This window comes from Pangasianodon hypophthalmus, chromosome 2, assembly GCF_027358585.1.
Source record: "Pangasianodon hypophthalmus isolate fPanHyp1 chromosome 2, fPanHyp1.pri, whole genome shotgun sequence".
Lineage (NCBI taxonomy): Eukaryota > Metazoa > Chordata > Actinopteri > Siluriformes > Pangasiidae > Pangasianodon > Pangasianodon hypophthalmus.
Genome location: NC_069711.1, coordinates 22484073 through 22511286, shown reverse-complemented (window position 1 = coordinate 22511286; position 27214 = coordinate 22484073). Strand labels below are relative to the sequence as shown.

At 38.6% G+C, this 27214-nt stretch overlaps 1 protein-coding gene across 1 annotated transcript in view; it reads left to right on the top strand.

Annotated features, from left to right (window-relative positions):
- zc3h3 (zinc finger CCCH-type containing 3) overlaps window positions 1-27214 on the top strand; it is a 64154-nt gene that overhangs the window by 476 nt on the left and 36464 nt on the right. Inside the window, exons 2-3 of the mRNA XM_034311953.2 lie at window positions 671-2075; window positions 3422-3624. Coding sequence (XP_034167844.2) covers window positions 671-2075; window positions 3422-3624 — 1608 coding nt within the window. The remainder of the gene's footprint in view (window positions 1-670; window positions 2076-3421; window positions 3625-27214) is intronic.

The following is a 27214-nucleotide window of genomic DNA, read 5'->3' as shown; positions in this document are numbered from 1 at the left end:
GCTGTTATATATTTAAATGGTGTTAATTCACTAGTTAACTTCACTAGTTTTGGACAGGTTGTTCTGATGATATTAACCGTTATATGACTGTGTAAGAACGTCATATGTTTTTAAATTGAGTTTCATTAGCGTTAGTTTACATCTACCCAGGATAGCCATTATACGTTTTTTTTAAATACTGTTAAAATATATATATATGGAAATTGAATGCTTTATAGTAGGGGCATTACGGTTTGAAATCTTCACGGTATGACGGTATCTCGGTATTATCGTGACTAACTGTGACGCACTGATCGTGACGTAGTCGTTTCAGGAAGCTTGCTCATTATTCACTCTACTGCTCCTCTGTATAGGACACAAAAAGCAGACAATAAATACAAGGAAAATAATGAACATTCTCAATAAACAAAGTGTTCGGGTTTTGGAAAAACAATCACTGTAGTTGAATCCCAAATTGCTAATTACTACGTGATTAGTGCACTACATAGGGTATAAAAGCTGTTGATTCCTCCCCTACGTAGTGTACTTACATAGGGTGGAGGTAAACATTTAGGATTCAGCCTACACCAGATAACAGCCAGCTAACGTAACACAGTGAAGTGAAGATTGTTTTTGTTTTTCCCCCACAGAGATCTAAATGCAATGTAATTCTAATATTCTTTCATTACAGACCTTATTAAGGACCACAAGAGAGTTCATGGTGATGCCCCGTCAAGTTCAACTCGGGGATTTTCTACAAAACGTGGCCTGGGAAGGGGTCAGGGTCACAACCCATATTACGCCACCTCATATTCACATCAGCCGCAGCCATATGCACCTCACTCCTCCAGCCAATGGAAGAAAAAATACTCACTCAACAACAAGACCACCAGAGCTCCTGGAGGAAGAGCCTCACAGATTTCTGAGCCGAATCTAAACAAGACCGGACAAGTCAAGGGTGCGGCACCTGATGCTTGCTCTCTCTCTGGTGTCAGTAAGGTTTTACACGAGGGGACGCATAAGGCAAGCACGGTGCCTTCATGCAGCGTCATGGGAAAGGAGTCATCACGAGGGAATAACAGAGTCCCAGCTGATGGTGGGGACAGAACAGTATTAAAACCAAGGACTAATATTGAGTCCATCACAGACCTGTCAGAGTCGGCTTTAGTAAAGTGTGGACAACAGAGTGGACTTGATGGGAAGATGAGACAAAGTGCAACATCAGATATAAGGTGTTCAGCTACTTCAGCTGTTCTTTTATCTGAGGAGTCCAGTGCCTTTAACAAAAAGCGGACTGCACTGCCCCAAGTGAAATCCTACCTCACAAGGACTGTTTCAAGTAATAGGACTGTAATAATGGCTACTAAAGACTTACCAACTCTGACTTCCTCTGTGCCTACAGCGAAAGTTAGGCTTAAAGCAGATTTGGCTCCAGAGATTCAGGCAGCTTTGTCTCCTCATAAGACATCTCGGTTTACCTGGGTGAAGAGCCAAGAGACGGAGACCAGCCAACCAAGATCAGAGATCCACCAGTTTCCACCAAGCTCAGTTTCAGCGTCTACTGCTTCTCCAGTGGTGGCCAAACACACCCACACTTCTAGCAAGAAGCTTCATCGCAAGCTCAGTTTTTCCCCCAGCACCCCTAGGACCTCGAAGTACTCTTGGGTGTCGTCCTCCTGTTCCCCTACAGCAGCTGCCAAATCAGCCATAGCTAAACTCCCGCACAAGCTCTTTTCACCCAAAGCTCTTAAGGTGCCTGGAAAAACAGCAAAGGAGGGACTAGAAGGCAAGAAACTCACCACTACCGCTGTCATATCAAAGAGGGCTAAAGTCAGTGGAGGTGCTTCTACATCTCACACGAGCCACGGCAGTCGCTACCGCTGGAAGGCAGTTGCAGCAACCTCCACCGCGGTTGTGCGGGGGACCACGCCGAGGTCTTCTCGAAAGAGCTCAGTGTACCGATGGACTGCGCAGAAGGACGAGAAGGAGTCGGCATCACCGGCATCTCGAGTCCAGCACAGTCCTTCCACTCCTCTGCCTAGCAGTGGATTCAAGCTGAGGAGCAGAACCAAGATCATCAGGCGATGCAGCAACAGGTGAGGAGTTGATATGATCAATCTTTTATCTTTTGCTAGTTTTAATGTATTAATGAATACCTCCGCCTGATTGTGTTATTAAATAAGATTTCACGTCACATTAATGCTTGCTTACTAATATTTGGGGTTGCTATTTCTGCATTTACTTCATCTAGACATTAAGTTTTTGGTCTCATAAATTTCTGGTTGAATCCATCAATAATTCATTAAACCTGTGCTGTTCCATACAATCCCTGGAAATATGACTGATCCAGATTATTCCAGTCAAATATCTACCTCAGATAAGTAAGCATTCCCACTTTATTTTTTAAAAAAAAAAAAAAAAGCTTTGCTGGAAAGCTTTTTCTTCCTGTCCTATTTGTTCTTTTGGTCCTATGTATTATTATTATTATTATTATTATTATTATTATTATTATTATTATTATTTTATCTATCTATCTATCTATCTTTCTTTTTTTCTATCTATTTATTTATTTAACTAACATTAACCAACTCTGGAACATCAGATAAATAAAAATTATAATATAATATAATATAATATAATATAATATAATATAATATAATAATATTGTTAAATAAAGTAAATGTAGAACACCCATGACATAATCCAGGCGAAAAAGTAAATATGAACATATTTTTCTCTATGAAATCATGACTCTCATGCAAGTGTGAAAACCACTGATAGAAACAGAGCTGCAAATTCATCAGTAGTTTCTTTAGATCTGTGTTTTCAGCTTGGGGAGAAAGTGAGCTGTGTGGCTCCTCACAAATTGCCCTAATGCAGCTGAAAGCGTGTTTATAGTGCCCCCTCGTGTCATACACAAACTATTGAAACTATATTCATCTTTCAGTCAAATTCTGCCATTTGAAATGCGTGACTGTGTGATCATTTAAAGCATTAATGCATGTTTATAATAGTCTGAGGTTCAGTACATATATTTACACGTTATGTCCACTAAACCAGTGCAAGAAAGCATGGAAGTGAATGCTCTACCCCCTGTGTACTTGACACTGTGATGAGTGATTAAAAGTAAAGAAGTGCTACTTTGCTGTTGATGCTATGAGCAGCAGTTGATGCTGATTTGATCTCACGTGCTGAACACAGTGTCGAGGAGACTATCTCGACTTTCTGAGTAAAAGCTTCAAGCTGAGGGGACATTTAAATATAAATATACTTTTGCTTTTGGTGATTTACCTCAGCAGGGTGCCTGAGTGTCACCTGTGTGTGGGGAAACAGTGACAAAACTGGCTACCGGTTGAGCACAATTTTGGGTGAAATGAGCACCAAGATCAACATACTTACTACAAATACCATCTCTGACATACACGTGTCTCTCTGTTCATAGTCCTACTTCAGAGAGGAGACCTAGTGTCAGTGTGGTGACCGTCAGGAGTCGGTATTCACTGCGCAGGAGGACACACATCTCTGTTAAGACCCCCAGCATGGTCAGAAAAGGCCACTCCAGAGTGCTCGTCTCTTTGGGCAGGCATAAACTTCAGCGTCTTTCTCCATCCAGCTCCGTCACTGCTCCATGGAGCTCAAAAACAGGTATGTTAATGAATGTTCACGGTAAGACTCACATAAGCAGCAGGGGGTTGCATCCTCTAAAACCGGAACATGAGGCTGAATGTCTCTTCTTCTGCATGATTACTGCACAGTCTTTGCCATACAGGCTAGTGGTCTGCTTTACATCTTATAGTGCCAAATGAAAGGAAATGAATGAAATGTACACAGTTTTATCTCCTAATCTCCAAATATAGACACATCGATTTGTCTCTATACTTTTGCACTGGACCTAAGGTAGATAACGTAGATGTAATAATAAGAGTCTCGTCTGAAATCTTTATTAAAATCTGGATGCAGCATGCATTTACAGAAATTTCACACAGGTTTATAGATATGTTTTAAGACCGAGTATGACTTCCTGTAATGTACAAAATAAACTACACTTTACTGTATTGCTGAACGTTGTAGTTTTTCCAACTTTCCAAAGTCATTCTGGTTACTTTCACTTTCCTGAAGGCTTGTATGGTCAGACACGTATGACTACACAGGTATCGGATACTGAAGTGCATAAAACATACCATTAATTCTTCCCATCTCTATGAAACGATGAACTGTAGTCTCATCGTTAGACGCTCCGCCCGTGCACTTCAGAAAGTTGGATCTTCACACTTTCTGTATAAACACACTCCTATATTCTCTTAAAACAGAAATTCTTCTCCATGATCACACGTCACTCATATGATACAGATGTGGTAGATAGATAGAGATTACGGAAAAGCGGACATAATCTTTTGAAATCTTATCGATTATATTCTCATAGGAGCACTTTTACTTGATGATTATCTGAAGTAACAACACAGGGCTAGTTTTAGTGCTGCAGTTTTTCAGCAAGCTGCCTCTTTACACCGGCACGAGGATGTAAATGCTGCTGCTGAGAAGGCAGACAGATGTGTACTGTGCTCAACCCATTAGAGAGGTTTGTGCTGGTAAACAGTAAACAGAACGCACTTCCCTCAGACAGATAGACTGTTCCTGACACCCTCTGTGACTAATTGGCATAATGAGCAATTAGCACGAAACAGTCACTGGAAAATTAATTAACCCTGTTTGTATCCTGTACGCTACCATAGCGACACAAAGGCAGCGTCTGAATGTGGGATGTAAATTAGGTCACGGGATAGGGCATTCATTTTGTGCTGATTTAAAAAGGAAAGAAAGCTCTGGAGGATAGATGGTATTCCTGATTCTTGTACCAGGACATGTCCAGTAGAGGTCAGCATTCCCTTAGTAGCTGGAGTATAAGCACTCTGTCTCTGTGTGTGTGTGTGTGTGTGTGTGTGTGTGTGTGTGTGTGTGTGTGTGTGTGTGTGTGTGTGTGTGTGTGTGTGTGTGATCGAAGGGGGGGTTAATGAATTGTCCACTCCGGCCATGATGGTGTACATGTGCCGATAGCGGGTAATTTGCAGCAATGGCACACCGAATGTAGCTACGCTATCAAACCCCGCCAGTGCTCTCACTCAGTAGATAAAGAGGAGCTAATGCATAATTATCCTTTTGCAAATTGGATTGTTTTAACGAACTGGAGAATATAGGCCCCACGTGATGGAAAGCAATCACTGTTTTTACAGCCCGCTCCCTCCTCCTTTTGCAGATAGCGCATGAGGCGAGTCTCGTCGTAATCGCCTGCAGTCTGTTCGAGTGCGTTTTACACGCTCAAACTCTGTTCACGTCGCCGTTAACGCAGTTTCATCTTCCTTTTACAAATACGTCTCGCTCTTTCCCTTTGCTCTCTTCCTCTTTTTTTTATTGCTGAACTTCGTGTGAGGTGAATGAGAGGGTGAAAGAGTGTGTGAATGACTAAGGAGGGCTGGAGGAGGAGTGGGGGGGAGTCATATGGGCTAGCCAGAGGGACTCTGCGCAGCAGATAAGCGTGGCTAATAAAGACCAAATTGAATTACTAATGACTAGAAAGAGGGCAGCCGTGTTAAAAATGGCGACTAACCGCTTCTCGTCACCGCCACGATCACCGCTGCGTGACATCTCTTAATTTTCTCTCTGATGACTCTCTCTTCCCCCCCCAGTCCCCCACCGCCTCGTCTCTCGCCGTCCCTGTTTACCGTGGCTGGTTGGCTATCTGGAGGGGGATTTAAAGGGGCATAAACCTAAGTGAGCAGTTAGGAGTGTAATGAATCGCAGGCGGGAGAGAAGTGCCTCAATAATCCCATAAAGTGAATAAACGACAGAAGAATGTAATAGAGAGGAGATGAGCATAGGGGAGGAATGAGAGAAGAAATGAAGGGGCCCCGAGCCTGGCGACAGACGTTTGCCCTCAGACTATTTATCAGAATAGACACTACACACACAAAGGAAGCCATCTGGGTAAAGAGACGAGACTTTCCTCACGCTGTAGCCCACACACACCACGCTCTCTTATTTCTTCATGCAGTCATTTTCTACCGTAACACTTCTCTCTTGAGGTTCTTGCGGTATTGGATCATTTTAGCACTTTGTCATATTGTCCAAATTCTTTCTGACAGCTTTTCTACACGTATTGATTGTTTGTCAAGGCTGTGATGTTGCAGTAGCTCGTGCCAACTAGAGATGAGTATTACGAAGACAGAGCCACTAGTGATGATGGAATAAAATTAAGATCCACTTCACGAACACGCTCGTTCCGGGGTTTTCATCCATCCCCCTATTTATGTGTATTCTGAATTGGTACGTTAGAAAATCTAAATTTCAGAAATGAAGTATGGATTTACATATTGAAACAAACATTTTGAATTAGGGGTGTAATGATACACTCCAGTTACAATTCAAGTCAATTCACAATACGGTCTTCACGATTTTGATTCGATTCTTAGAATATTTTGAGCAAAATTTGAATGAAGAAAAAGTAATGACTAAAAAGACTCCTTTTTTATTTCTGAATCATAAACAATGCAAAACAATGTGAAATTTTTTTGTCTGTATAAAACTAAATTGATCAAAAATTGCTATGAGCAGAGGTTTAATATGTAAACAAAATGCACAACAGATTCATCATATCTTAATAAAAAAAAAAAAAAAAAATTCTCAGCCAAATTTTGATCGAATAAACGAAGTCTCTGGGGCTTTGAAAATGAAAGACTGAAACACAATGAACTCCGAAGAAGAAACAGAGCTCCAAAGTCGGCTAAAATGCCTGGTTTCCGCACCCTAGGTCATGTAATCCTATGATGCATAATGTGTTGGTCATAGCAATCTGGAGCTGTTGGACTATCGTGACCAACGTGTTCGCATTCTGTTGTGGAGAGCCTGCGAGATGTGCACTTATGAAGTCCGATAGCCCGATAGCTCCAGAAAGAATGCTAACACGTGACCAGCGTTCTCTCTGTATATTTTACCTCTTTGGGTTGCGCAGATTGTGAGACCTCTAGTGTTGAAAACAGTGCAACTGCATTACATGCATGATTAGTAGAATACTGATTTCCACAATGTGAATTACGCATTTCCATGAAGCAGTTCATCGCATTTTTGCATTGCAATGCATCGTAACAGTGTAACATTACGTCCCTATTTTTAAGAAGTAGGAAAATGTGATCACCTTCAGAAATCTCTGGTATGGGAGGTGTACCTAATAAACTGATAACTGAGTGTACAGTATATAGTGAATAGGAAAACATTTGGTATTCAGCCAAGAATTTAAAATGCAGTGCTATAGACTGTTTATTTTTTTATCTCTTATTTTGTGTTGTGTTACAATTTATTTCAGATCGATGTCAAATTTTATATAAAATATTATCAGGATTAGATTGATATAAAATTTTTATCTTGTTATTTTGATCATTTTATATTCTGAAACGGATATGTAAATGCACATAAAATTCAAGTTCGTAAAGCTGCCGTGTAAGTGTGGAGTAAAGTCAAGAGTTCTGAAGTTCTGATAAATTACCCTATCACCATACACTTTTGTTGAAGTTATGGTTATCAGCACTTTCAGTACTTTTATAACAGTGGTTAACCCCATTATAGGGCTGGGCAATATGAAAACGTATTATCGGTACAGTGATAAATTGTTATAATACCATTTTCTTGGAGACAGCTGTTGAGATGTTACAGTTTTACAAATTTTTAAATATTACATTTTTGTTCATAATTTTAATTTAAATTTGTAGGTTTTGATAAACAATTTAATTGAGTTCAGTTTTTCACATATATAATTTTTAATATCGTTGTACATTTTGTATATCATAGAAATGTCTTTAAGTATTGCAATACAGGATGTTTGCCATATTATTTTGCCCCATTCCTTTATTACTCACAGTAACGGGTAAAAAAAAATTGGACATTAAGGTTCCACTTACTTTTAGTAGATGTATATATAAAATAATTTTAATTTAATACAATATTATTATTACTATTATTATTATTATTATTATTAATAATAATAATTGTTGTTGTTATTTTATTTATTTATTTATTTATTTTTAATTTAATAAATGGCTTAAAGGTTTGTTTTTTTTAACCATATTGCCCCAGCTTAAATTTTCTTTTATGAAATTTAAACAGTTCTTGTACAAAGACAAGGTGAAGATGCATTTTCACACTTTTTAAATTTCAGCAACAAGAAATTCATTACAAAAATGTGAAATGTTCCTGGTGGTTTAAGATCCCGAAGCAGACTGTAGTGCTATAACTTATACTGTGTGTGGCAGGACAAATTTATAAGCTCATTAGTATTAGAATACAAAACAAAGAATTGAAATTTAAATGCATTTTAATTGAATTATGTGTATATGCATGTTTACTTTTGCAGACATCCTTTCTTGCATATTCAGATTTATTCTCAGGGAGTGTTGTAATGGCTTTATTTGGTATGTTATGTTTAGAAACACCCCCACTGACCCATCTTTTTCTTTCTCTCTCTCTCTCTCTCTCACACATACACACACACACACACACACACACACACACACACGCACACACATATACACAGGCAGGGCAGGTCAGGTCAGACTTTTATTACTTTTTCTTCTGTCAGTAGTGTTCTCTGTGTGTAAATCATGACTGTGTGCATCTGTGGCCTCACAAACACTCATACACACACCCAGCACATAAACGTTGACCAGCTTGGGCACCGCTCCTCTCAAACACACTCAGTATCTCACAGAATCGTGTTACTCCCAGCCCTCTCCTGTTGCAGCACAGCCGTTGATGTACTCATTTATTTACCCATAAATCAGTGCTGTGTCTAAAAGCCGCTTTCTCACTGTCTTTTACTACTCTTTGGCTGTTAGATCACATATGCAGAGTGCACATTCACACTCTGATGTCCATACATAAGCAAAACTGTGCATGCATAGTGTGATAAGCCATCAGAGGAAAAAAAACATGTTTACCCATAAGTTAGCATGCAGGTTAGTGGATTTGAAGCTCACTTAAATTATTGCCACTCCTGTTTATAGTACATTGGTGCTGACGAGGACTATGGGTAATATATATTTATAAAATGTATATAGGCTGGAAGACATGGAGGAGAGATCCTGCTTTTTTTTGCTGCATGCAGGAAGTTTGCTGTATCTGTATTTTCTTAGATCTACATTTTGATTTGTCTGTGTTTCAAGCTGCATGTTTTTTAGGGATGTGTTGGATTATTACATCTGCATGGTTAGTCAGAGGCAACTAGGTTTTTCAATAGAACATACTGACACTGAACTGAAGTTTTCACGTTTTTTTGGATTGAAGTCCATAAAAGTAGCAATTTACAGCTTAAAATGGGTGGACAAATCTTTCTTTTTTTAAACTTTGCAAATTTATTTATTTTCAAATCAGGCTTGGACATTTTTTGCCTGTTTGTTATACTCAAAGTCTTAAACTAGCCACGCAGCAAAGAGGAAATGTTGTCTGGGTTTTGTCGGAAACTGATTAAAGATGTCGGAACACTCTCTCTCCGCAACCCCCGTGATGGCAACAAGTGGTAAGGCATATCAGTTATATTTGTAGATTTGCTCAATCTCAGTGGAAACAGGATTTGAAAATCTCAACCCGTGATTGATTTATACAACCACCAGTCATTTACACATACACCTGTTACTGATGTGATGGAAAAGAAATCTTTTGTACAGCTTGAAGTGTTTTTTTTTTGGTTTGTTTTTGACTCTTGTTCTAGTGTCTGCTGCAGTACTTTAAGTGTTTTATTAAATATGCATGTAGTGTCAGACCATTGCCTTAAAAATGACAACACCTACTGCTCTGAGAACATCCTTGGCTCAGGAGAGACATCACACTGAGCTTATGGTGATGGCCAACGCATCAGCCACTGCTTTCACTCCTTATGTGGTTTGTCAGTTTGTTTATTTTAATTTTGTTTTTCCCGTATCACTGGGTAGTTCGCACCTCCTTCAATTTCTGCCACTTTCTTTACGCGATTGTTGCACTCTCTCTCCTTCAGCGTCAGTCTAATTTGGTCATCCATGCCAGCGTGGTCTATCCTAGTGCGTCACTGAATAATCAAGCCTGCTCGGGCCGTGTAATACATATCCCGTTTACAGCAAATGCATGTTCCTGGGCCCAGATTGGCTTGATCAGAGTGAGAGAATTTGTTTGTAAGGAGAGAGTGGACTAACCCAGTCAGTGTCTGGTTTCTCTCAGCTGCCACCCAAGATATCTCCATTGGAAATGCCACAACAGAACATGACATGCTTACGCACACACACAGGCCACACACCAGCTCGCCTTCACCCACTCTGACTTTCTGCTCATTCTGTCTCACTTTCTCTTCCCCACAGTGTCAGACAGGTGCAACGCTTCTGTCTGCCGTTCAGCCCTCTAATAATATATGACTCTCTCTCTCTCTCTCTCTCTATATATATATATATATATATATATATATATATATATATATATATATATATATATATATATATATATATATATACATACATAATGTATGTATGTATATATAATGTATATATAAAACTGTATATTGTAGGAAAGATTTATTATTATTATTATGGAATGTAAACTCAAGGTAAATATCGTAGAAAGGAAATAAATAAAAATGTAAGAGTTTAGGATGAAAGTATTATATTGTGCTTTTCTTGTAATTTATGCAATATGAATGCACAGCATTATTGCTAACGCTCACTCAGCCAGTCACAGTATAAATTAATAGGCTAATTAATATAAGGCGTTTGAAAACAAATCCTGTATTGAACCCTGTTAGGAATTACAAATGTAAATTATTTTTGCTGTTCCTGGCTTTATTTTCTAAAGAAAATATTTTTTTTTCAAGAAAGCAAGAAAGAAATAAAGAAACAAAAATAAATAAAGAAAAAGAACAAGGAAGAAAGCAAAAAGAAAATGGACGAATTAAAGAAAGAAAGGAAGAATTCATTAATAAAAAGGGAAAAATGAGAAAAGAAAAGGAAAGGAATAAAGTAAAGAAAAATAAATAAATACAAGTAATAAAAAAGAAAGAAAAAAATAAAAATAAATAAATAAGAATTAAATAAAGAAAAGAAAGAATAAGAAAAAGAAAGAGAAAGTAAAAGAAATATGTCTCTGCAGAATCTTTCAAGAGAGAATTCCAAAATTGATCATTTCTTTTCTTTTCTTTTCTTTTTTTTTTCTGTGTTGTTACTTATAAACTTCTTACTGTACCCGTCCTCATGTCATTTTGTTCTTCAGGCAGTGGAGCTGTGATGGCTCGGCTAATGCTTACACTAATAGAGGAGAGAGAAAGTGTGCTGCACGCTCATTGCTTTATATCCCTTGCTCTGTGTACGTAGCACAGTCACTGGACTCCACTGTCTCTAAGAGCTGCGCCTCCCTCATCAAGCTGTCAGCTGGCCACAGTTAAAACCTCTATCCGCCCCTCCTCGCATGACACACACCCACCATTAGCCACCTGCCCGTCCCAGCCACTTTTACACACACTCCCACTCACATGTACTAATCTAGCTAATCTAGGATGGGTTTTATGTACCAAAGTTTATGTACTAGGCACCATTAAGTAGACGTCTTTGACTAAAATCTTGTAAATGGAATAGGATGGGCTCTCGGGTGGTTACTTATTTGCGTGTTGTGCTCTGAGTGCGTCGTGTGCTGTTAATTTTTCTAAATCTTTGCTGAGCCTGTATAATCTCAGCAAGGGTAAGAAGAATATCATTTGCGTGTTACTTGAATGGGAAGCAGTGTGTAAGTAGGCAAGGTATGTGCGTGCATACATATGGTGCACATGCATGTGTCCATTTGTCGGGTGTCGGGTGTTCCAGCAGTTGAAGGCCAAGTGTTGAAACCTGTAACCCACACTTTGCTGTTCTGAAATATTACACTGCAGTAACTGTCTTTCCTTCCCTGTTTTGGAGGGTAAATATTTTCTCTGTATCATGAGGAGTTCTCTGGTGACGCAGAGCAGAGAATAAATCAGAAACTTTAAACATTAATGTGCCTGCTAATTGCTTAAAAAGAGCACAAGCAATTTGTCACCTTCTAAAAGTGTAACTATGACTGTTGAAAGCTGGAAATATTATATTTCCCTGTCCTGTATAAAAATGTACACATACTGATGGTTATTTAAAGGTGCAGTCTGTCATTTCTAAAAGTAACTATAACAAATCTAATATCAATGCAAAGATACATTTGAAAAACCTAGTTTTAACAAGTGATACAGATAAGTACGGCTGGATATGGCAATATTATATAGATATGATAAATTTATGTCACAATATGCTTTTCTGAGATAGTGTGGATATCATAATTTCTTTTATTAAATTTTTTTTCCAATAATTACAAACTAACTGGAAGCTGCTGATGTGATGTTAGTTTTCTACTAAATATTTATTTTGTACTTAATCTAAATTGTAATCTTTTTCCCTCTTTTACAGTGTTAAATACTTTTATTTATTTTTCCATAAATAAAAAATGTTAGTGTTTAAATATAGTGGATATAAAAAGTCTATACACCTCTGTTAAAATTGCAGGTTTTGTGATATAAAAAATGAAACCATGGTGCATCATGTCAGATCTTTGTCAACCTTTAAGGTGATATAGCAGCCAACAAAATTCAAGTGAAAAAGGAATAGAAATGTTTAACCCCAAATAAAGATCAACTGTTTCTGTAGGATTTTCTTGGCATCTTCTTAATTGGTTTCATCTGACTGCTGAAGCCATGGTCTGCAAAGAGCTTACAAAGCATGTACAGGATCTCACTGCTGAAAGGTATCAGTCAGGAGAGGGGTACAAGAGAATTTCCAAAACATTAGATGTACCATGGAGCATGGAGAAGGCCATCATTAAGTGGAGAAAATGGGGCACCATGATAACATTACCAAAAACAGGCCATCCCTCCAAAATTGATGAAAAGAGAAGGAAAAAACTTATCAGGGAGGCTGCCAAGAGACCAACAGCAACAGTAAAGAAGCTACAGGAATATCTGGCAAGTACTGGTCACTCCCTGGATGTGACAACAGTCTGTTGTAGTCTTCACATGTCTGGACTACGGGGTAGGGTGGCTAGACAGAAGCCCTTTCTCACAAAAAAAAAAAAAAATCTAAGCCTATCTATTACCCCAAACCATGTGCCAAAATGTGTTATGGTCTGATGAGACTAAGGTAGAACTTTTGGGAATAATTCTAAAAGATATGTTTGGTGCAAAAACAAGACAGCCTATCATCCAAGGAACACCATACCTACAGTGAAGCATGGTGGTGGGAGCATCAAAACCTGCAGGCTTCTGTTAGACAGCTGAAGATGAAGAATAATTTCAGCTCCTAGCACGATAATGAGCCAACGCATGAATCCAGGTTGGGTAAGAGTATACTGAGTTGGTATATTCTTACCCAAAAAACTGAGTACTGTACTACAAGCAAAAAATGCTTTAACAAAATATTAGTAAATGGGTGCACACTCTTGTGCAATAGAACATTTAAACAGACTGCTGTTGATTACTGTTGATTACTTTTTCAGCATTAAATTGAACTTTAATACCTGACCATTTTATTGGCTAACTGATTTAGTGGTCATGCCGTATTTTGCATACACATGTGAGCTTGTGGACTGTAGCTGTTTTGTGACTGTAATGAGACTCGGGCAAATGGAACTGGGGCATCCACTCCCCCATTCCTCCCTCAATCCCTGCTCATCTCCCCTTTCCCCATCTCCCGTAACCCAAGCCAGGTCTGCAGAGTGAAGTGTTGCCATAATAATCACAGCGCTTTGGCATTTTGTGGGGTAAGAGGACTACAGAGTCTTAAACTTGCCAGGCATGTTAATTATGGTTAGTGTCTATTTGATATACCCACAAAGACCAGTTCATGTTATATATAACCTGATCCTAGCTTAAACTTCGAACTTTAACCTGTCATGCCTAACATGACGAAACACTAACTGTTTATTATAGCATACGTGTAATGAATGTTGACCATATTGGCTTTAACAGTTGAATTATTGAGTGTATTCTGATAATTATGTGGCTTGTTATGTGAGCCCAGTGGAATGGAGAAGCCACAGAGATCTCCAGATTTTATATCATAATGACATTTAGTTTCCCGTTTGATGTTCCTGGTTTCCACAAAACTGCTTTGTGTAAACTATCTATCTATTTTTTATAACAATAATAATAATAATAATAATAATAATAATAATTATTATTATTATTATTATTATTATTATTATTATTATTATATTACTTAAAAATATAAGGATGTAAATAAATTAATTAATTAATTGACCGATATTGCTGACTGCATACACTAGTTGTTGTTATTGTTTAGAGTTTGTGTCCAACCTTTCTCATACCCAAGATTGCATCACTGTATAAAAATTAAAAAAAAACAAAACACCATTACAAAATAGTTATATTTAAGTAAATAATAATATTTACCCAAAAAATTATTTAATTAGTTATTATGTATGTGTGTATATGTATATATGTATATGTAAATAACATTATATTTCTGTAATCTGAATTGTTATGAAAAAAACAATTCAACGACAATTGTTATGAAAGAAACACACACAAAACAGTACAATATCCGTAAAATATCTTTATTTGTGATCTGTTTTTATCCCTGACTGTCTGCAGGTCACTAATCACTCATTCGCTCTTACAGTTATGTTTATTTAATGGCATATTCATTGATAAGTGTACTTCTAAAGTGACATCTCGTATCTTAGTCAATGACTCAGTCAGTTTGATGTTCTATTGACAATTCTACAGACTTATCATTCATCATGAGAAGATGATATGAAACCTTGAGCGGCTGAAATGGCAGAAATAGGAACTGGGATTAGTATAATGTAATGTAATGGCCAGCACATGTGTAGATGTTTATTTCAACATATTGCTGTCAGTGGCGTGTCTTGAAACTTTGGTGTAGTCAGTTTCAACACCTCAGTTTCTGCAATTATGTACTATATTGTGCCTTCTGGGGATTATGAGCTGCATTTCTCTGAGGCAAATTAAGTTGTCCAGTCCACAAATATGATATCTGTCATGACTGAGCAAGGTTTTCAAGATGCCTTACGGTGGAGGTATATTGGAAGAGTTAAAATTTTGTTTCTGAATTCTCCCAAGGAAAACTGAGGTGCTGTAAATCTGACTCACATACTGCAATAAGTTACACCAAATTTTTTTTTTGTATATAAAAATATGATTCATTAACATATTAAACTGGGTTTGTGTTGACCATATGAGCTACATAGCTCGGAGAAATTGGTGATGAGGTATTTTTGTCTCTATATCCCCTTTCTTATTGGAGTGAAGACATATTTTTCTAATTAACAGACTGAATGTCGCAGTGCGCACACCAGAGAGTGCCCATTTTACTCCATACATATATAGCCCAGTGGTCAGTCTATCTGGCCCTGGGCCCACAACATGTGAAACTTGACCCCCATCACTCAGCTTTCCATTTTAGTCCAGACCGGACCGGACACTCGAGCTGAGGCTATTCTGTAACTGGGAAGTACACCAGCCGATACCCGATTTCCTTAACACAATCCTACATTGACATCCAGCTGCCTTTTGTCACCTGCATTTGTAAATATGTTTTTTTCTTTTTTAATGCTGTCTTGTTCCTCGGTACTGCTGTTTTATTCTCTCTGACTCGGAGTCTACTAATGTCCCAAATCACTGTGCTCAGGGGAGCAGTTAAGTTTGCTCAGGCCTCTTGTGAGCTGCAGGATATCTGGCTCTGAGCCTTTAGCCATGATCGGCATGTGAACCCCACTGCTCAAAGCCCCAGTGTCCGAATATGTCCCATAAAACACACACACACACACACACACACACACACACACACACACACACACACACACACACAGACGGACTATCCAAGTGTCTCATCCATCACCACAGATGCCTGTCCAGTTTTAAAACCACAGGATCTGTTTGTGTGTGTGTGTGCGCGCATGTGTGTGGGCCAGATTGTTTAACACACAGGCTGTTAGACTGATGGACAGATGATATCTGGACGCCATGACTGTCACAGCAATGCAAGGAGTTTGACTTTCTCACAGCTATGGCTGCTCAGATTTGTGATCATTTTAAAGCTCTCTAGCTTCTTTTTTATTTCTTTATTCTATTAATCATGTGTCAATTACATTATCCAGCTACTTCAGCTATTTAATATATGTAATGTGTGTGTGTGTATGCGAGTGTGTGTGTGTGTGTGTGTGTGTGTGTGTGTGCGCGCGCGTGCGTATGCATGTCTCTATGTCTCTCTGTCTCTGTCTCAGTCTCTACCTCTCTTGTGTGCACATCTGTGCACCTGTGTGTGCGCCTCTGTATGTGTGTGTCTGTCTTTGTGCGCTTGTATGTCTCTGTATAGGTGTCTGTGCGTGCGCCTGTGTCTCTGCGTGTGTGTGTGTGTGTGTGTGTGTGTGTGTGTGTGTGTGTGCCTGTGTGTAGGTTTAATTACGGATGGCTGTTTATGTCCTGCTCTGTTTGGAGAGGACTTTAAGATAAGTGTTAATTCCACTCTTGGCATATTGATTAGCTGTGCTGGGTGAGTATGGTTTTATAGGCTCCCACTCAGCCTGAATAATTAATGCTTAACATATTTAATTAGTGAGATTTCCTTTAAACGGGGGAAAGAGTAATTGAGTTCTAACCACAGGGAGGGTCAAATCAACTTCAGTGCTAGTCATGTGCTTGTGTGTGCTTGTGTGTGCTTGTGTGTTGATTCACAGAGCCTCCCATTATCCTGAACCAGTTCTCTTTAGAAGTAGGTACCTTTCTTGGTGGAAGAAAGTAGTAGCTCAGCCCCTGCTCTCTGATATGTACTGATTGGATGTCTGTTCTGAGCCTGCCTCTGTCTTTATCAGGTCACACTGTCAGGCATCAATCCCAGTTCTATTTTTGTGCCTGTATCTGTATACGTAGGCCTTCATACGGAGAGGTTCTCTCTGTCAGCTCGGTTTATTCCCCTCTCACTCTCTGGCACACAGACTGGGTCAGGGAATCCAACCAAAACAACAGCTGATCTCCCAGCCCTCATCATATCTTGGGACATTCCAGTAACTGTCCAGTAGTCTGAGCTATTTAACCACAACAATACTGATATGCATCAGATAAAGGAATGAAAGCGTTTTTTTTCTAAATGTTTGTTATATTCATGATTTTTGGGAATCATGCTTCATGAGCACTTTAATTCACAATGAAATACACAATTCAGTGTCACAGCTGAATTCCCATAACTTATGAACTACCTCATAGCCTGAGGCACATTTACAGACAGACATAGGCTGTATTGATTCAAGTTCACATACAGGTGTGCTTTCTTAGTTCCCGAATTTGAATCCACTTCTCTACTTTTTCAGCTAAAGCAGCAGTCAGACCAAACATGAATAAAATTCAGTTGTCAGAAAAGCAAAAACAATTCACTGAAGGGGAAAGGACACAGGGTGTGATTTGATTCTGATGCAGATGCATTTGTGCCAAATTTTTTAGGGTGAATTTTGATCTGTGAATTTATGATCCTCTGTCTTCTGAGTCAGTAGAAACTAAGTTTTTAAGGGTGAATTTTGATCTGTGAATTTATGATCCTCTGTCTTCTGAGTCAGTAGAAACTAAGTTAGCCAGACTCTGTTTAATAAAATTGAGGAGCCGCTTATTATTAAGTTGTAGTCTCACCAAACGTTTGCCTTTCTGTTTTCTTCCTGTTTCTTGGCGCACATCTGGAAAGAAAATAGCCTTCATGTCCACCGACATATGCTAGAGAATGTACACTAAGGATAAATGTCAGCAGTCATCTCACTCTGGCACTTGTCCTCTCCTCATGTCTTACCTGTCTCTGTGGGAGAGATTGGCCTATCGTCTCAGTTACACCTGCCCCATGCTCCAGGGCTGTCAGATACCAGTTGTCCTCTTCCTTCTGCCAGTTTGACATCAGAGAGCCAAGATGGATTCCCATGCCCTCTGTAAGAACCAATTTGGGGAAGCCCTTGCTATAACACATAGAAGATGCACAACTTAAGATGTATTCAATCTAATCAGTGTTTGATAAGAGAAAAACAGAAACACACTAAGATAGTTAAAAACTAAAACTTGTTGTTCTTTAATAAATAAAAAAATCTTAATTGTCTGTTAAATGCTGTAAATGTAGACGTATACAACAGGGGTGTCTAATCTTATCCGGAAAGGGCTGGTGTGGGTGCAGGTTTTCATTCCAGTCAAGCAGGAGCCACACCTGAGTGTACTGAAAGCCAAGATCAGCTGATTAAACAGGTAGAATCAGGTGTGGATCCTGCCTGATTGGAATGAAAACGTGCACTCACACTGGCCCTTTCCTGAGAAGATTGGACACTCCTGGTATAAGAGGAATAAAACTTTGAGACATGCTGTTATTGTAAAGTAATCAACTTTAGGGTGGTAACAATAACTCTCTCGCTTTCTATAACAACACACCTTGTCATGTTTTATTCCTTACTTAATGTTCATTTCGTTTTATTGATAAAATAATTTGAAGCAAATTAACAATTGATATTAAGATATATTCTTATAAAATGATCATCTTAAGAAGACTTTTGCAATAATGCACATGCATTCCGGCTTGTGCATGAGCAAGAATATGCAGGATCTTGAGCTGTAAGAACCTTCCAGTATTTCACTGTGCCCCAAACAAATGCAGTAGTTGAGGACAAGGGATAGTGAGTGGAGAGAGTCTGTGTGTGTGTGTGTGTGTGTGTGTGTGTGTGTGTGTGTGTGTGTGTGTGTGTGTGTGTGTGGGTGTGTGGGTGTGGGTGTGTGTGTGTGTGGGGGGGGGGGGGGGGGGGCAGTATTGATCAGAGCCAGTTCATTTTCTGCTGTCCCTGGAGAGTTGGTCTGTAGGAAATAGCTAGTTTGTCTCCTGTCACAGTGACTTCTGAATGCTAGAAAGTGGAAAAAGCCTCAAGACCACACTTAGGGAACTACTTCAGCATCCGACCAAGACACATGGTTGCATCAGGGAGTAGATGTTGTTCCATTTGGTAATATTTAAGCTTATAAGCAACTGTAGAGTAAAAAAAATAAAAATTAAAAAAAAAAAAAGTAAAAGGCAACGAGAATCTCCAGTTGTCTATTTTAAACATACAATACATAATTTTAGAGCAATACTTTGATTACCATGTCACACATTTTGGTGTAAACCTGAAAGAGATGGTATTGTAATTCCTGAAATTTTACAAACTTCTAATGCAATCATCTAACGTGAACAGTAAATGTGCACTTGTCAAAGCCACGCAGATCCTTACGCTTGCCCAGTTTTCCTGCTTCTAACACAACAAGTTCGAGAACTGACTGTTCACTTGCTGCCTAATATATCCTTATATATATATATATATATATATATATATATATATATATATATATATATATATATATATATATGAAATTTTGTGTGTGTGTAGCTGTAGTAGGTCATACACTAAGACTACTTTATTCAGAGGCCAGTTGGTTGGGGGGGGGTTGTTGGGTTTGGGAGGGGGTAGTAAATGCCCCTTGGACTATTTTTGGGGTTGGACATTCTCCCCATCCTTAATGGCACTAGTACTGTCCATATCCTCTTTCATGGCATTCTCCACTTAACGAGTTTGTGGATATTAATGACCAACCTGAGGTGACAATTCTCAGGTTACTCCATCGAGCTGCTGTCACTAATGTGACAAAGTCTGTACCACTTTTACTCTAATCCACTCTTTGTACTTTCATTTTATTAATAAGTAAAGAATTTATGAGTAGATTTGTTAGATTCTTTTGTTAATAAGGAGGTCACCAAATATTTTGGTGGATATTGCTCTTCTCTCAGCTTGTATGATTTTTGAGGACCACCAGGTATTTTATACTTTAGCCATTAATTAATTGCTAAGTTTTTATGGCCAGTGAACGTGTATGATTGAGATTTTTACTTTTTCCTTTCCAGTTCCTTTAAAACGTTAACGTTATACACTATAATTTGTTACTTTGGCTAATTCAAAAAGGAGATTCCTTTCACCAGTTCCATTGATGTAAGCAGTATATGTGCAAATTTTTGTCAATTAGGCCTTGGTTCAAATCACTTTTTTTAAGTTTTATTCTTCGCTTTCTCATTTAATTGATTACCAAATTTTTTTTTTTTTATCCTGTCCAAGTTTGTACTTATCCTAGATACTTGGTGCTTAAAGTCATGGGCCTACGATATCGCAGTGCCCTTACATTTAGCTCAGTGACATTGAAGGCAGCTGTTCCAGTGGTGAGTTGCCCAGTCCCGTGCCCACCCTAAGCAGATGCTTATTTCTCCTCAGTGCCCAGAGGGACTAATTAGAAGTTATACAACTGCTGGCACTAAGAGCAGTCTGAATCAAGGAGGCATGAGGTAATGCATGTAAGGAGAGAGGGCCAGTAGTGTTTTCTCTGTCTTAAGAACACTTGTTTGGCTTCAAAAGCTTGGGTTAACAAAATGATCCTAACATCTGCTGCTGGCTAAATTTGCACACCTGGCTCTTGGCAAACCCAGCCTTTCCCCATTGAACTCTAGAGGAAAGCCTCAGTTAGCCCAGGTGAGCACCTTAGACTAGTCACTTTAAAGCCCATGCTGTAGATTGTATGGAATTGGTGAAGGACAAGTTTTGGTTTGCTTGAGTTGACCTTCAGGACAAACATACTTTAAACACCCTGCATGACAGGCTGCAGCAATGCAAAGATATGCATCATGATTAGCGTCTGCCTGTAAAACGCAACAGCAAATAGCAATGACCCTGCACATCTGCTATCTAGCTTCTGTGATGAAGTTTAGTACTGATTTGTTTGAAATTTGTATCTCAGATAAGAGCCAGTAGGCATTCGGTTTATGTCACCTGATTTAATCACTAATCCACCATTATGTTTATATAACAACATTCACATTTGTTGGGTAAATTTATTACCTAAATTCTAAAAAAAAAGTTGTGTGCAAGTTTCCAAACTTGGTTGGAAACCATTGTCTTGTGTATGTTCAGTTTAACTGGGCCAAGTTTCCCAAAAATATTGCAGCACAAAGATCATTGTTAAATGGTAGAGCAAGCATCACACTGAACACTGTCTCTCCCAGTTAAAATGAACTTAACTTTTAACTTTTGGGAAATTCATCCCAGTTTAATTACACAAATCACAATCATTTAGCGTTTTCAGGAATAAAATACTATTATTTTGCACTTTACCATTGTAAATCAAACCAAAAGCCGAAAATAGATAAAATAATATTCTGCTTGGTTCAATTAAAAATTATGTGAATTATGCCATTCATATCAGTGAAGCATGGTGGTAGTAGCATTGTGGTGTGGCTATAACAGTTGCCAAAAGGTGGTTCTACCATGTATTCACCCAGGTGCTCAAATGTCTGCTTTTTTGCTTAGCTAATCTTTGTCATGTTAAACATTACACATTGTGTAAATCAAATTGTAAAAATCCCAGTTAGGTTTTTCAATTCCAGGTTGAATTCTACAAAATATGGAAAAGTTTAAGGAAAAGTAAAGAAAAGTATAATATACAATGTGCAAGATAACCCAGTTGGCTATTGATTAAAAATAATAAAGTTCAATAAAGTGTTTTTTTTCCCCCCTATATTAGCTGAATAATTGTAGCAATTTTGGTTTCAGTGTTGAACAAAAATATTATTTTACCAGCTGTCATGCTTCGCTAGCTTAGACTTAACTCATAAACACGTGTAGTAGCCACACACGGTGCGATAGGATGATAAATGGTTCTGTACGAATAGAAACTGATCCTCAGTAGACTCCTAGGTGCCCTTTATGGCAGACAGGTGGTTGACAGATGAAGAGTGTTAGGGTATGTGAGTGTGTGTTCATCTTCTAGTGGATAAGCATGGAACAGCTCAGTGTTTGAGGCACCTTAGGGCACTGTGCCTTTCTTAAAGTGGAGTGAACGAGTGAGTGCAACAGAGGTGTGAATAGACACGTGTGCACACACTGTCCTAATTATACCACATGACATTGAAGCAGATCTGTTATTAATGCTGTAGATAGGCCAGTGGGTCATGGGTGAGATTACGCTCAGTGATCCTAACTACAGCAAGGTCACTATATGTTGATTCAGTGGCTTTCAATGACTGTTGGACGATGGTGATGACTGACGTGGTCAAGCGGGAGCTGTTTGACATCACAGAACTTACTACATATCCACCAGTGAACAAGTGACTCACTTCTGGGGCTCTTGCAACACTCCTCCATCTCTCATCCCTCCTTGATTAGACCTCTTCTCAATCCGTCAGCACTCCTGCTATCCGTCCATCAGCATCAGCAGGCCCTTGGAGTCTCTTGCTTCTCCTGTAGCAGCTTTGTTTTTTTAGCATCACTCAAGGTTACTTCAAGAGCTAAGCTGAATCTTGATCTTCTGCATTGCTTCTGCTGACCACAAAAATACACACAGCACCTTGTTATATATGGCTATCCACCCTTAATTTTCACTCTTTAATTTTGGTTTAATTTTCTATAACTGCACAGCTTTGACAGTAGTGAAACAACAGGTTTATATTAATGCACTCATTCTAATATTTTATTCTCATTCTGTAATTTCTATAGTAAATCATTCACTGGGACTTGTGTGGTGTTTGGCGTAATCTACATAATCGAAGGGTAATAATGAACAATGAATAATGATTAAGAAAATGTGTGTTATTTAGCAAAGAAAGACTAAAGAATGTATCAAAAATATTCTGGAAGGAGATGTTTATTTAACGTTTATGGAATGAGTCTTCAGCGTCAGTGAATTGCACCAGGTTTTCCCACCACAGGAAAGTCTTCAGGACACATTCTGATTTCCTGGTAATATGACAAGCTACTTTTTTTCCTTGAAATAAATTTGACAGGTAAAAAAAAAGAGGCTGGTGAAGGAACGATTGTTTATAGCTGTTATAATATAATTGATAACAGGAACTAACCTGTCACACAGACACAGCAGAAAATGTAACACTTCAGGATATGCTGTTATAGGAAAATAATAATCAATTAAACATCACACCAACTCGTTGTGTCGTATTTTTGCATAACAGCTCATCCCTTACATAATCCTCAAACTGCTGAGGCTTTTTTTTTTGTCCCATCAGCCTTGTTGTGCAATGACAAGCCAGTGGAGCAGATAAACAAATCTACCGTCATAAAGCATTTTAAAAGCCCAAAGTATTAGTTAATTGTATTACTTTTAATATGATTTATTTGACTTTTAGCGTAATTCTAGCGTATTTTGGCTGAGAATGCCTGGCACAGTTACAGTACACCTTGGTATGCAGATGTGATTGCTGTCCTACAGCATTTGGTGTTGAGAGTGCTGCTCAGACAGCTGCCCCATAACCCAGGCCCTGGCAATCATTTTTAGAATATGAATCAAGTGTTGCTATTTAGTATGAAGGGGTAAAAAAAAATACTTGGGTAACTGACACTTCTAGAGCCAACACAAACTTCAGTAGGTGTCCCGCTGCTTGCTCTGAGCACATTTGCATTGTTGTTTTGCTCATAAGGTTCTGCCCTGCATTCGTAATGCTATTTTGACCCATGCCAGGCATTGCTGGTTTTAGCAGAGTGAATGCTTAATCGCAGTGCTGTTACCCCAGTGGGAATCAGAAGATGAGCCCCAGGGGGATTGTAGCAGGAGTAGGGGGTCTCTTGCTGTCAATAATAAGATTAATGATGTGACAGAGATGCCAGAGTAAAGAATGGGAGTGCAGTTAGCTGGAATTAGTTGTCAAATTTGCAGAGGGGATCCGAAAATGGGCAATAACATGATTTGATAATCCCTAAGCGGATGCTTCTTCTACAGGGTGTATACCGTGTCACAGCAGAAGATGGAAGTAAGGGAGGGTTTCGAAGGACTGAAATATGTTTAAGATAAGTATATATCGCTGTGCACTTTGCTGGGCAAAAGTGAGGAGAAGTGGTTCAGCACCAGTGTACTCTAGTGTATTCCTGATGGATAGAGTTTTACATTGAGCTCACTGTTTTGAGTGCCATCCTTTGGTTTACCACAGCATACTTATACAAATTACACCACAGTGTTGTTGAACTCTCAAATATGATTGGTCAGAAGGTGCTGATTAATTTTCTTCAACAGCAACTCAGTAGTTTCAGCTGCAAGACAAATCACGGGTACATATGACTGAGTATTTTTTTTTTTCTGGAGGGTTCATGACAAAGGATAATGGGTTGTTCTCTAATTAATAAAAAAATATATAGCTTAATATAAACACCATATATATATATATATATATATATATATATATATATATATATATGGTATACTTTTTTCTATTTTAGTCTGCTTTATTTATATATATATATAAAGCAGACTAAAATACTGTTATAGGAAAATTAGAAAAGGGACAGTTACACTTTATCTACCTTGGTACATTGGACCCTCATGTTCCGTTGCATAAATTTTATGTAAAAGGAATGCTGTGGGCTTTCTTGTGAGGTGGAGAGTACCACATCAATTATCAGTTACCAAATTAGACTAACTAAAAAAAATACATGCATAAAGCTTTGAGACTCTTCTATGATATGTCTATGAAATTTCGAAATATTCAGTTCATGTATAGGCTTCCAAAGTGGGTGAAGTTGTAGAGGGAATAAATTACTGCTTGATAAAAGTGTTATAATTGCAGAACTATAGCATTAAAATAAACAAAGTACCTAACATGAGCTTCTTATACATTGTATTGGATTGATGCTTTATAATAGTTTTTAAATGCAAGCTTTAGAGGAATGGAAGAAGTCGATAAATGCACCTCTAAAACATCTCTAATGCCATTTCACTAGTCCTTTTTTCTATAAGATTTATGCAATACTTATGAATGAATCATAAACGTCCAGTGTAGGTTCCCTTCAAATAAAGAGTTAATGTTTCTCTATGTGTGATATTGCCTTTGTGCTTCTATTATGGACAGCTACATGGCTATAACTTCTACTGTAGGAACTGCAAGAGATCAGCCAGAAAAATAACTTGGGAACCTGTGAGAAAAATGTGTGTGCGCGTGTGTGTATATGTGACAGAGAGGGATAGATAAAGGTGGGAGTGCACGGCACTGGTTGGAGCTGGTGTAAGCTGAGTAAATAATCGGCAGTGCGTTTCGGCTCAGACTTGGGGCTGGGTTGTCAGCGGGCGATGAATGAGTCCCCTGGCCTGATTGTAAAGCCCAGCAGGTTGTGTTGGTTGAGTGAGTCTGTACCGAGTGGGGTCTCAATCTTCCCCTTAATAGGCCACTGACAGATCCCTGTCTCTCTCTCTCTCTCACTCACACACACACACACACACACATACACACACACACACATGCAAGCACACACATAAATAAAAGGGTCTTGACAGGGAGCACTGCCTTAGTTTTGGCACATCCTGCTCAACATGGTAGCGATGTTCTGCAGCACTGTCATTAAACAGTAGGTAAGGTAGAACAGTGTTGTGAATAACTCCATAAGGGGTTCGGTGTGTAAGGAATGAGCTCAGTGACAAGCAGAATTTGTCATCCCCAGGGACGCCCAAATAGCTCTGACTGCAATACAGATGGGTGCTGTGTGAAAAAGTGACTTCAAGCCAACTAAGTAATCCTACAAGCTCACATGTTCATGCATACAGTACATTCCAGGTTCTGGTTGCATCTATCCCCCCACACACACACGTATTTGCCTTAAGGTCCAGTTGTACACTGCCCAGCTGAAACTATAAATCATACACTGTGCAGCACTTATAAAACAGATTGTCCTTGAACAACACATGGACACACACACACACACACACACACACGCTGGTAAAAATTTGTGGAATATGACTTCTCTTACTGATTCGAAAATGGAGTGTGGCTTCTTATACTATTGAGGTTTGGGTATTTGTGTATTCATTCGTGGTATTAGCTAGGCATAAGACTTCGTAAGATTTCGTTGCTTCTCTGAGGTGTATCGCAATATTTCCTTTAATATTCATTATGAGCTTTACCTTTTCTTACACACTAGGGAGTGGGAACTTAACTGTCTCAAATATTGTTTACTTTACAGTCCAAAAATTTAAACTAATCAGAAGGAAGTATTATGACCCATGTGTCAAACACAAGTGCATTATTAACATCCGGCCCATAGCCTCGTTCATTTGGCCTGTGTGGACTTGGAAAAAACAGTTCTGAAACGGCCTGTAGTGCAATCCTGTTCAACATTTTCACACTATCCAGAATTCACAGCAGATCCGTGAATATCCAAAGGTAGTTACCATAAAACGGCGTATATACGTGCACTCTAGTTTCTACCACGGCTGGCTGGACCGCGATCTGAAATGTGGGTTAAAATCAGCTCCTGTGTGCTGCGCTTCATGTATATCACACTCGTGTCTAAAACGGATTCAGAAGCATTGTGCCGGCAGTGGAATAACCAGAAATTAATTCAGTGGGATGACGAAACATACAAAATAATATCACAATTGTTATCCTTATTTGCCCAGTTAAATTGGTAAGTTTGGCTTGCTGTGCGTGATGCGTTTCAGGTGGATGTCAGAGAGCAGTAGTTGTGGTGATGACACTTTTAAGGTATTATCTACCGTCAAACAATCTCTCTGTATTAATAACGTTGCCATGACACTGAAGAAGATTAAAATAACGTTAATAATAAGGAACATCATACCTTATATTATAAATCCTGATCTACTTTTCTTACAATGCAATTTATTGATACTACGATGGTTTGATTTATTGTCATTACAAAATAAATGCATTCAAATTTAATATTTTATTTGTGTCAATATCGTCTCACAAATCCTGTACTGGGATATGTCTCATATCATGGCTTTAGTCTACTGTCTCATGCTTGGTATTAACAGTTATTTGCAGTGGAGAAAAAGATGTGTTGGCATTTAAGCTTGCATGTTCTTCTCATGTCTGTGTGAGTTTCCTCCCACTGACCAAAAACGTGCCAATAGGGTGACTGGCTGTGCTAAATTGTGCCAGGTGTCAGTTAGTGAGAGTGAGTGTGTATGCATGGTGTTCTGCAATGGACTGGTGTCTCATCCAGGGTGTATTCTTGATACAGGTGTATTCGTGAACGAATGAATAAATGAATAATTAATGAATGCATGCAAATTAAATGAATATATAGCAGTTGGGTTTACGCAATCAGTGCGTTGGCATCTTTCAGTGGAATTGGAATGAAATCTTTA